This window comes from Tasmannia lanceolata, unplaced genomic scaffold (assembly GCF_043159265.1).
Source record: "Tasmannia lanceolata isolate RefF3 unplaced genomic scaffold, GAP_Taslan_0.1 ptg000007l, whole genome shotgun sequence".
NCBI classification, from domain to species: domain Eukaryota; kingdom Viridiplantae; phylum Streptophyta; class Magnoliopsida; order Canellales; family Winteraceae; genus Tasmannia; species Tasmannia lanceolata.
Window position 1 is genome coordinate 13,957,337 of NW_027518684.1, and position 12,207 is coordinate 13,969,543.

Sequence of the window (12,207 nt, forward strand, 5' to 3'; positions counted from 1 at the left end):
CAGGTGTCTCCTTTTGATTTGCTGGCAGCTGACTGTCTCTTTTTTAATTTGTTTTCTAAATATATCGACAACAAAATCTGCATCAAAATTTAAAAAATATCTCCAAAGATATTTACATTTATTGGCAGTTATCATTAATTAAAGACGTCTTTTAATTAGGAGGAACAAGAAAATATCCATTTCGTCTTTATAATGCGCGGGACTGCTTACTTACGCACAAGGCGCACGTTAGACATTATGGACTGCGGTAACTCGTTGAGGGACTTTGAAGTCTATCCACGACAATGGAAACGCTAGATTCCAAACTCTAATCACTGTGTTATAAGCAGACAAGATGGACGGTCATGATTCGTTGTGGATAGACGGTGATATCGTATCTCGTTGTGCTCAGTAAAGAAATAAAATAAAATAAAGGGAAATGATTTATGCGTTTCAGTGTTTTGATAAACATGCACTCCACTTGTTTGTCATGTAGTATTTAAAAGGATGTCGGAGGAAGTTACGGTTCTAAAAAGCTCTTAAAACCTGTTTAATACTACACGACAAACAAGTGAGAGCATGTTTATCCTAAAAAAACAAAGAAATCCCACCTTACTTACCAAAAAAATGATTTTTTAAATTAAAGTAAAATCGTCTTTTTCATTCTTTTTTCTTGACCACCAGGTCCACCACAACCTGTATGGTAACACGTTGTGCCCCACTTGACTCCAACCATTGTTTTGATAATCGCACTGACTCGTCTTGTCTTCTATAATTTATTATAGAGCTCTCAAAGGTGAAAGCAGTTCCCAAAAAGCTATCACAAGTAGACCTGGCAAACGGGCGGGCCGGGCCGGTTTTGACCTTGTCCGTACGGGTCCGGGTCATTTTGACCTGCAAAATTCTACGGGTCACTAAGCTTGGACCCGGACCCGGTCCGCACGGGCCGGGTCAACCTATGGGTCACCCGGATTTTTTGACATATTTTTTAAGATTTTTTTTATTTGTGTAGGGATTTGCTAGCCACATTCGCCAACCATTTATGTTGACTGTTTGAGAGATTTGTCTTATTGTCGCATGGTGCAAACTGCAGATTGGCAGAAGTATGATGTGTGAAAAAGGTGGCTAGCAATAAATAATAATCATGGGTACTAAGTTTTAAATGAGAAATTATGGGAAAATGGAACCAAAGTAGAAAAATTAAGGGGAAAAAACCGAAAGAATGTTTTAAAATATGACAATTTCGGAAAAAAATACATAGAAAAACTCAAAGTTATGACACTGACTGGAAAAAAATACATAGAAAAAGTAAAAGTTATGACAATTACTGAAAAAAGTGCTAAAAAGGTGCCAAAATAAAACCTTCTCACTTCTCTACTGGCGCCCGCGGGCACCCACAGGTCAATTTCAAACGGGGCACGGATTGGTGACCCGGACCCGTAATTTACGGGCCAGCCGGGCTGACCCACAGCTCCAGGTCACTTTTTGCCAGGTCTAATCACAAGCCCTTAGAAATAAAAGACAATTCGAGTTTGTGCAAATATTAAAACATGGTTGTGCTGATATCATTTCCTTTTTTTAACATGATTTGTATAAGCCGCCTCTTGAGAATTTCATTAATACAATCTCTGTTCAAAAGAAAAATATAACTTATTTAGTTTAATATAAAAAAATAAAAATAAAAAGTTATATCCTTATTATTTTCCGGAACTTTTATTCTTTTGATGCTCATTTCTAACTCTTGCCTAAAAAACACAATCATTTTTCATTGTGCTTAGAATTATCGTCCATTCGTATTCTTGCATTTCTCGGTTAATGTATAGTTTGAAGTCCATTATTTTTCAGAAAGTACAGTTCGACCTTTTTTTTAGTCGGGACAGCCCTCTTTAGAGCAAAATAGGTCATAAATACACTAGAGGGAGCTGTTCCGGGTAGAAAACCGGGGTGTGAATTATCTTGTAAGGGGATAAGGGATTCGAGCGAAAAGAGGGCGAAGCCACAAGAACCATTATCCAAGAGACGACGTGTCAACCACTTTGAACAAAAAGAGGTCCCACGGAAAGACACGTGGCGTCGGTACAGTGGCGAGTTAGTTAGACGCACATGGGGGAGCCGCTACTGATGCGGCGGCTACGGATTCGAAAGCCGCCGAGTAATTACAAAGCTTCCTGGCGTTATAACATGATTCTCGAAAGCTACTACTCATTGACGGAAAAGACCTTGTTACTTCAAATGACAAAAATACCCTCCTCAAACTACAATTTCTCACTTCTTTTAAAAAAAAAAAATCGATTGCACCCAATTTTATTGTTTTTATTCTAAAAATACTAAAAATTGCGAAAGGCAAATATGGTCAGGCATATTTCGACTAGGCTCAATATTCATATTAGTATGACACAATATTCACTAAAATTGAAGTAAAAAAGCAAGTGTATGGAAGGAATACCGCTTTTGCTTAATATGGAAGTACTGACTTAGAAAAGACACGTCTGAATATACATGAATCATTGATGGGAAATTTTAATTTAGACATATTGATGGAGTCATCAGCCCTAATTAGGAGATATTCATGCGGCTTATTACAACTGCCATTATCCCAATTCCTTTGTTAGAAGGGAATTATTGATGATATGTGGACACAATATTCAAATAATGACGCCGAAAAAGGATTGATAATTCCAATCATTATCACAATGTTCTATCTCACCATATCTTACTTATTTTATTGTGCCGCCAATACGCAATTGAGAAATCCCTTCAATTAGAATATTATTGAAGCATGATTCCGAAGTAATATTTGATACCCCAAAATCTAAAATTTGTCTAACTGCACATTTGTACTTCAGACTTTTCATAATCACTTAATACTTAAGCAATTTTTGTATATTCACCTTGCCTTTTTATACTTGATTCCTTCGCCGACAAAGAATCGCCGAGTGATATTCTTCTTCTAATAAATATTTTAACAAATTAATCGTCGGACACAACCAATATTTCTACAAAATAACTAAAGCTCATGATCCATGTCCCGATATTCCGTCTCCTCCTAATCCTCTCTTTTAATTATGTCAATTAAAAATAAAATTTTGATCAAAATATTATTACAATATGATTTCAAAGTAATTTTAACGTAATCAAATTACAGACACTCCATTTTCTACCATTTAAACATTTCCACAAATTTCCCGTTAGACGCCGCTAATATCTCTCCTTATAAAATTACAATATATGCAAGAAAGTATTCATTTTCTATCAGGCTTATAAGCATCCACATATTATTACTAGGGAAATGATATATTCTGGCCATTTTCTAATTGGTATAACCCCCTATTATTTAGAATAATTCAATTACATGAGGAAAAGAGAAGGGTATTTTCGTAATGTCACCATAACTTTCCCTTTTAAACTGAAACGCCTTCCCGTGAAGCTAGGCCACACGTGAGGGAACGCCTTTTCCGCAGGTTATAACACGGTCTCGACGCTATTGGCTCAACCGCGGTTAACTAAACTAACCACAGTTAACAATTTTACTAGTTACCAAGGGCTATTTTACACCAGCCCAAGTGCCCAACCAAGGTTAACTAAACCCCCCCCTGCTCTATCTCTCCATCTCTCTCTCTCTCTCTCTCTCTCATTTTTCTTCTCTCTTGTCAGAAGCATTTCTGGTTTTATCTCTGGAGCTGATCTCGGCGAAAAAGGCTTTTTAATGGAGGAAATGAAAACCTAGAGAAGGTATATAACTCCTCTGTAGCTTCGATTTTTGTTTTTGGTGATTATTTCCACCATTTCTCCTTCATGTTCAAAATATCTGAATCTCGTTATCCATGTCTCTCTTTCTCCTATATTAGAGTTTAATCTCTTTGTTTGAGAGAGATGAAATTTTTTTTATGATTAATTCCTCAATTTCTCCATTTTCTTCTTTTTGTAAAATCTCTGAAGCTCGTTCTCCCTGTCTTTATCTCTCCTCAATTACAGTTTAATCTCTCAGTTTGAGATCTTCTTTTAAAAAAATAAAAATAAAATTACGGCTGCGTTTACCTTTTGCCGATCTTAGACTCTGATACTTTTGATTTTCAGTAGGGATGTTCTTTTTCCAGCGATCTTTTTCTAAGCAGGATTTTTTAATTATTTCACATATTCTTCTTCTATTTGATCTCTGCTGCTAGATTTCATTTTCCTTTCCTTGTTTGAACTATTTTAATTGTCAGCTGCGTTTACCTTTTACACATCTTAGTCTCCAATTCTTTCGATTTTCAGTTCTTTTTCCGGCGATCTTTTTTTCCGATCCGATTTTAACGGCGTTTTGCTCTCGAATCGATGTCCGAACCATGACAGAGTACGAGCTTTCTTCATTGGAGTCCTAGTCTTTGTCTCTGTGGCAGATCTGTTACTGCCGTAAGGTTTTGTAAGTTAAATGTCTGAATTCGTACCTATTCCTGGTTTTTAGAGCCTTAGGTTTCGGTTTTCTGGTTTAAAGGCCGTTAAAGACGGATTCATGTCAAAATCTGTCTTCTTTTTTCTCTATCGTCTCCTTTTTTTCCTCCGATTTCAGGTTTATTCCGGATCGGGACCTTGACGCAAATCGGCCGATATCAGTCCGATTTTCTGTGTTTCCTCTAGCCGATAATCAGCTCTATAATCGTCTGACTTTTCCGTTTTTTTTTTTTCCAAATTCCTTTCCGTTTTTTTTTTTGGAAAAATCTCTCCGGTTTTCCTAAAATCCTCGTTTTCCCGTGGTTTTGGTCCGATCAGGAAGGTTTTGGTCCGATCTTTCATGAATCTGTGGTCTTTTGTCATTCCCCGTCCAGATCTGATGGGGATTAGAATCTACTCGGGTGAAGCTCTTTGATCTTTTCTCTCGAGATTTGTTTGCGTGTTCGATTAATGCTATTCACTTCTTTTATCTATTTCCGTGTTCTTGAATACATACATGTGTTGCCAAAATGTTCGCTTTTAATATGTATTTATTTATAATTTTATAAACGTCTCTTTTGATGTAATACTGGGCCTACTTTCTGTTTCTGATATTAATTTCTCTATTGTTGATTATAGATGTCGGCAAAAGATTGTTCATTCGTCTTTCATATTTTTATCTGACTCGCTCAATTGTTTTGAATTTTGTATGTGTTTTGAATTTCTTAATTGTTGGATACATGCATACACGTTGGAATGATTTTTACGTTTATAAATTTTTATTACATTTAAGGAGTTCTCTATGAAAATGAATCTCTTCATTCTTGAATATATCTATGAGGGTTTTTATTTATCCTTCATTCTTTTTTCTTCTGTTTTCGGCTTTTCCATCATCTAGAAGTAGTGAGTGCTATCGTTGTTGGGTTTATATTTATGCCTAAAGTTTGTTTTATTTCTTTAGATGATTCAACTAAATAAATTGAAATTATCTCATTTTGTTGATTGAATACATCGGATTTTATCTAAGACAATTTCATCTCCGTTTGCAGAAGGAGATAAGAATTTAGAGGGATATAAGTGGGCAATTCCCAGATCGAAAGAGCTGAGAAGTGAGAACTTGGGTTTGGAGCTTTTGTAGGATGATGGAAATTTATGATGAAATGGTGAATATTATGAATATTGATTTCCTATCTCTTCCTCCTGGGGAGTGTGAGCAATTGCCAGAGAACGAAGCTGATATCTCGCAAGAGGGCGACTATGAAAGCAGTGAAGAAGAGATAGAAGTAGAGGAATTAGAAAAGAGAATGTGGAGAGACCGAATGCTGCTAAGACGCCTTAAGGATCATAACAAAGGCAGGGAGGTCATTGTTGATGCTGCTAAGAGGAAGCAATCTCAAGAACAGGCCCGTCGAAAGAAGATGTCAAGGGCGCAGGATGGAATTCTGAAATACATGTTGAAAATGATGGAGGTGTGCAAAGCCCAAGGGTTCGTGTATGGAATTATCCCTGAAAAAGGCAAACCAGTGGGTGGGGCCTCAGATAATTTGAGGGCGTGGTGGAAGGAGAAGGTGAAGTTCGACCGAAATGGTCCAGCCGCAATAGCAAAGTACCAGGCAGATAACGCCGTACCCGGTATGAATGAAGAGAGTAACTCCATGACTGCCTCTCCTCACACTCTTCAGGAGCTCCAAGACACAACATTGGGTTCTCTTCTATCAGCTCTGATGCAGCATTGTGACCCACCTCAGAGGAGGTTTCCATTGGAGAAAGGGGTTGCTCCTCCATGGTGGCCAATAGGGAATGAAGAGTGGTGGCCAGAATTGGGTCTTTCCAAAGACCAAGGTCCTCCACCTTACAAAAAGCCTCATGACTTGAAGAAGGCATGGAAGGTGAGCGTCTTGACAGCGGTGATCAAGCATATGTCCCCTGATATTGCAAAGATTCGCAAGCTGGTGATGCAGTCGAAATGCCTCCAAGATAAGATGACGGCAAAGGAAAGTGCCACTTGGTTGGCCGTCATCAATCAAGAGGAATCACTCTGTCACCGGCTCAACCCAGATGCTTGTCCTCCTCCTTCCTCCATCCTAAGCAGTGGATCTTACTCTTTTGGCAGTGGCAATGAGTATGATGTTGAAGATGACACAACTGTTGATATGAATGGATGCAAGACTTGTGATGTTGGGCTTATCAATATGGGGAATGAAAAGTTTCTTGTTCCATCTGCTACTGTCAAGGCTGAGTCCGTCGAAACTCATTTCATCCGGAAGAGGAAGCTATCCATTGAGCCAGAGAAGACGCTGGATCAGAGGATCTATACCTGCGAGTACGATCAATGCCCCTATAATAACTATGGGCTTGGCTTTCTGGATATGATTTCGAGGAACAATCATCAATCCCAGTGCCCATTTGGACCCAATTACTCTCAAGGGATTGGGATTCCAAGCTTCAATATCAATCAAGACAAGCAGCCAGCTTTCACCATGCCTTTTGGCCAGCCCAAGCCAACACTACAAGCAAACCCACTGCCTCTGCCCATGAATCACCCTTCTATGAATATCTCTGGATTGGGAATTCCAGCAGATGGGCAGAAATCTATCAATAATCTCTTCTCATTCTATGACGGTAATCTTCATCAGGGTAAGGGCTCGACTCTTGGAATCATAAATCTCATAGATGATCCAATCCCTCTCCAGCCGGGAATTCAAATGGATGACAACATTTTCGGCCAAGGACCCCTGATGGGTAATCGTATCTTTGAAGAAACCAACAGCTCCATGAATAATAATATTCTCCTGAGAGACGAAATCTTTGATCAATCTAAGATGTTTGATCAACCATTCGACAATAACAATCACAATGGCAGCAACAATGACTACAGATTTGCGTCTCCTTTTAACCTGATGCCCGTAGAGATCACAGGCACACAGAAAGGGGCAGATTGGCAGCCCAAGCAGGAAGCTTCATATTGGTATATCTGAGAGGGGTCGAGGAAATGATCTTGGGGCGTGTTGATTATTCAGTTCAAGTAGTGGTCATCTGTGTTGGTGTACATTTTTAAGTGCTTCTTTTCATCAGTCATCCTATGATCAGGTATACTCCTGCCTGCCATAAGTTACATATGATCTTTAAGATTAGAACTTTACTTCAAAATTTCCCTCTGAATTTTATCTGATTAGGGTAATGGAAAAAAAGGAACTGTTTGCAGTTCCAGAATCTCAAATCTAGGGTTGCTAGTTGTTCGCATTCATTGCAGGTGCAGGATCTGATCAAGAAATAGGGAAGTTTTAATTTATTTCTGCTTTGAAAATGCTTATAAAAACTTTCAGTGTTGGAAATTTTTGTATTTGTTATAGTTAAAAGTATACAGTAGTTTTATGTTTGTTCCAATGTTTCCTCTTATACTTGAACAGATTCCAGTTATACATGTTTGCTGCTTGAGTCTGAGAGATGCATTTGCTCTCTTATAACTGTTAAGAAAATCCCGTCACTTTACACCTTTTTTTTGTAAATGGGTTTTGTTTCAATTTGAGTGGTGGCCGTCACCCATTCGCAGCATGATGATCCTATGCCGTGTTTTTTGGGGCTATAACCCAAACAATATGGGTCTGGTAGTAATGGTCCGCTTAGGACGGCCATGCCCTCAGAGAAGCTGTTCTGTTATCAAGGGAGATGGGATGTGGTTAGGCAGGACCTAAAGCGACAGCTTTTATTGAGCATGGGGGATCTTGGAATTTAGCGGTGACAGAGTTATACTATAGTTTCTGGAGTCCCTTTGTCTTGATCGAAATCCATAGAGGGTATTGAGAACTGTAACACTGCTCGAGTCAACTAGGGTTGGAGTGTTGTAGAGCCAAGTGACTCGGCCCACTCGGGTGTTTAACCTCAATAAGTTTCGACTCATTAGAGCTCAATTTGTCGGGTTCGCCATGGTCAATGTTATGGTCAGAGTTGAGTATGCGAAAATTCTTAGTCTTCATAGTTCATATGCACGCGTGCTCTCGTGGGCCCCGACCGAAATGGTTGGACCATGACCAGGAAATACTTTTAGTTAGACAATCATAACCGTCCATATGGATGACTTTTACCACATGGATGTAGACTATTGGTCATTTTTGTCCTTTTCAACCATCTACTTTAGCCTTCAGAAGTGTCAATCCAAAGGTTAGGATGCTGTCCAATCGATGTGATTTTTGAGTTATGGGTCATTAGATTAGATTGGGACTTCTCAAAAGTGGAACTCCACTAATAAAATAAAATGAGGAAAATGCGCATAGGTTTAAAACTTGGGAAATGATATCCCCCTCTGCCTGCCTGAGGATAAATTCACCCACTTTAACGTTTTTCTTTGCCCCTTTAAAACTTACGAAAAACGCAAGGGGGGGGGGGGATCAAGTTTGACGGCAATATGTCTACCAGTCACTAAATCAATGGAAAGTCCAAAAGGCAAAAGGTGGTTTATCAGTCACTTGAAAATCAATCTAAAAGATCCACATATATTTTTGTTGGTGCAAAAATCTTACACACTGCTTGTATAAAACAGAGTTTCCTTCTATTGAAGGTTTTCAAATGCCTTTCCAATTAACAAAGATGTGACATGAATTTAAGTATGGTGCAAACTACAATCAAACGTCTATTGATTTGATTGCCCTGTGAACAAGGACTTGATAATTCACTTGGGCTACGTTTGGATACTCACAAGATTTAGATTTGGATTTCTCACATTTACAGTTGAGATTTGGACATGGATTAAATCTTTAGATTTCCAAATCAGCTACAACAGTGCAAAAATATCCAATTTGCAAATCTGTTCTGCAAGACATTATTCAGAAATCAATATTTACCCTCGCTGCTCCTCAACATTGCTGCTGCAGCAGCCAGACGTCCTCCCTTCTTCTTCTTCTTCTTCCCCCCCCCCCCCCCCCCCCCCCCCCCCCCCCCGGCTCCTCTCTCTCTCTCTCTCTCTCAATGAGCATGAGGATTATTGATGTATTTTATATCCAAAACTCAAATTCAAATCCAAATACAAAAACATGAGATATCCAAATATGGCCTTGGTGTAAAGAGAAGAAATTCAACAAAAATAAGACCAGAGAATACTCTTTTTTTCTTCCCAACTGGTAGAGATTTATTAGAAAGAAAAGAAAGCCATGACCAAGACGATCATGGGAAAAGAGAACAGAACAAAAGACCAGTGAATACCACCTTCTTGAAAGTAATGGTCATCAATGTCTTTACCATACACAAAAATGGAAGAAGAGGTCTAAGTTACAAGTTACTCCTGGATAAAAGAATGGGGGATGATAAATTCGCATCCCCTGTACGATTATAAGCACCACTTAAAACGTGATTTGTGGCAAGCTTTTAACGCTTTTTGACGTCGAATCATGTTATAGGGGGTGCAAATCATCCTTCAGCTTGATCCTAGAGGATATATCATCACCCAAAAGAAAAGATACATTTTTTTGCCGGTTGCTTATTTTGGGGAGATCATTGGAAGATGATCTTCCGAAGATCTGTCCAAAGCATGTTTGGTTGCCATTTTGCACTTTAACCACGAGATAACTTTGTGGCGCCTACGTGGCGACAATGTTTCCCTCCTAATATTCTCCCATTTTTTCACCAAAATGGTGAAATTTGTGTGGGGAACTAGGAGAAGATTCTTGTCTTATTCTTTTTGTAACGACATCCTACATCTTCCGCTAATCTTCTCGTGCAACCAAACACTACTCACAAATCCTCCTCCTAATCTTCTCTCCATCTTCCATGCTTGTCTAATTTTCTTGGACTTCTTCTTCTCCTCCTAATCTCTCAGCCATCTAGAAGCAACCAAGCCATCCAGAAGCAACCAAACAATGATGATGTTGGAGGAGAAGCCTAGAAATCCTTCTCTTCGAGTTATAGGTGTAGGGTTATTATGGTCTTTATACTAAAAGCAACAAATGGACCATGCTGCCGCCGACTAACTTGTCGTTTTCCAGAAGTGGTGCTTTTCAAGGACGAGTCCTCGTCTTCCTACCACCTCACTTATTATTATTTTAATTTACTTTTTCAAAGATCACGTGTCGAACAATAAAAATGATTTTCGTCCTAATTACGTGAAAATTCTAGCAATTCAAATATTACCTTAGAAAAGGAAACTATTAATGGATCGATTGAAGTCGTGACTCTTCCTAGGCTTTTCCTTTTCCAAGTGAGGTGATGTAATGATTTGGGTTGGAAGAACTCTCACGGAAGTCTTTGCAAAGGGAACCTGCTTTATATCATGTCTGTCGCCCATTTGCATATCAATTCTAAATTTCTAATTAGAGTAGTGGTATATTAGCCCCTTTTCCTTCTCTGGTACAGCCCCTTCTAGTATATTTATGACTACTCTTTTTGCATTATAAGAGGCTGTCCCGGGAAATAGAAAGAAGCGAATATACCATTTCCCTTCTAATTACTATCTCCTGCCTAATAAATGAGCGGTGGCCGCCTCTACGTGGGCACCTCTACCCACCTACGCCCACGGGCCATGGCTAGGGTGCAACTCAGGTCGGGTTGGGTCGGGTTGAGGCCAACCCGACCCGAGGAACCTTTTTTCCAACCAGAATCCAAACCCGACCCGATTTCAACCTGGCCCAACTCCCGTTTTTAAGCTTATAGAAAAAAATTTGATAAAAGATGTCGGGTTTCACTAAAGTCGGGTTGCCCAAACCCTGAGCCCGAACCTGATCCGAATTCAACCAGGGTTGGGAAAACTCGACCCGCGTGGCATCCCTACTGACCGTCGATTTTTATAATCCTTTAGGCCCCTATTTTGATTGCAAAAATTTTTCTGGAAAAAAAGTTTGGAAAGGAAAAGTACCCTTCCTTTCCTTGCAGACTAAAAATGATTACTTAAACTAACCAGATTCAATTTTTATGTAGGGGTCCTCAGTTTGTGATAATATCCCTCTAAATTAAACATAATCCTAATATTTCCCTCGAAATTGTGCGAAGACAAAAATATTCCATCAAAATGTTTTTCTCGCAATCCAAATAGGGCCCACCGGCTATCTATTTGACATGGGACCAAGACCATGTGGGTAGGCTCATAATGTTCTGGGACATCAATGGTGTCGATTATAGGCACATTACCCAAAATTTGATCGTCAACCTTCATTAATCCGGAAGGAGACAGTCCGTGTTATCTTGGAACAATACCATCTTGTTTCATCATAAGTAGGGTATCAATGGGCCCAAATGGTTCGATGGATCCAAAGGATCTGAATGTTAATGGACAAGATTTGGGAATGGTTGGTGGATCCGAACTGTCTATTGGACCCATATCCTAACTCCTAAGGTCTAAAATTATTTCGGATCATGAATTCATGACCTAGGCTTAGCCACAAAATTCGATGGATCATCCCAGATCCGAATGAAGGGTGTCAATGTACGAAAATACCCTTTATATCGCTGTTCATTTACGTCTATTCATGATGGATATTTTTGTAACATTAAAACACCCTACCCAGAAAGATAAACAACATTTCATTTTCCGTCATTTCATTTCAACAATGACCTCTCACAAGCGAGTTTCTTTTATCGTCCATCCCTTAACCCTAAACCCTAACTATATACAGTCGAAGTAGGACCTAGGACAGTCCGATGGACGATCGGATTCAAAATGGATCGTGACCATGGACAAGATCATGCATTTACTCTGAATCATCAAATAATCGCGACCAATGTCTTCTATTTCTTCCTCCCATTAGGTGGAAGGAAGCTTAATATTGTGTACAACAAGAGAAACACAGGCGTAGCAATAATGGAGGCATGGCCCTTGAAATGTGTGCA

General features: G+C 39.2%; 1 protein-coding gene across 1 annotated transcript; it reads left to right on the forward strand.

Annotated features, from left to right (window-relative positions):
• The first annotated feature begins 3,551 nt into the window (after positions 1 to 3,551).
• LOC143882004 (protein ETHYLENE-INSENSITIVE 3-like 1a) lies at positions 3,552 to 7,779 on the forward strand. The gene is made up of 2 exons (XM_077385379.1): positions 3,552 to 3,711; positions 5,442 to 7,779. The coding sequence occupies exon 2, from the start codon at positions 5,532 to 5,534 to the stop codon at positions 7,368 to 7,370; it is 1,839 nt and encodes a 612-aa protein (XP_077241494.1). The 5' UTR covers positions 3,552 to 3,711; positions 5,442 to 5,531; the 3' UTR covers positions 7,371 to 7,779.
• Positions 7,780 to 12,207: the final 4,428 nt, after the last annotated feature.

Excerpts from the sequence above, each read along its gene's own strand:
- LOC143882004 (XM_077385379.1), top strand. The coding sequence starts at position 5,532 with ATGATGGAAATTTATGATGAAATGGTGAATATTATGAATATTGATTTC.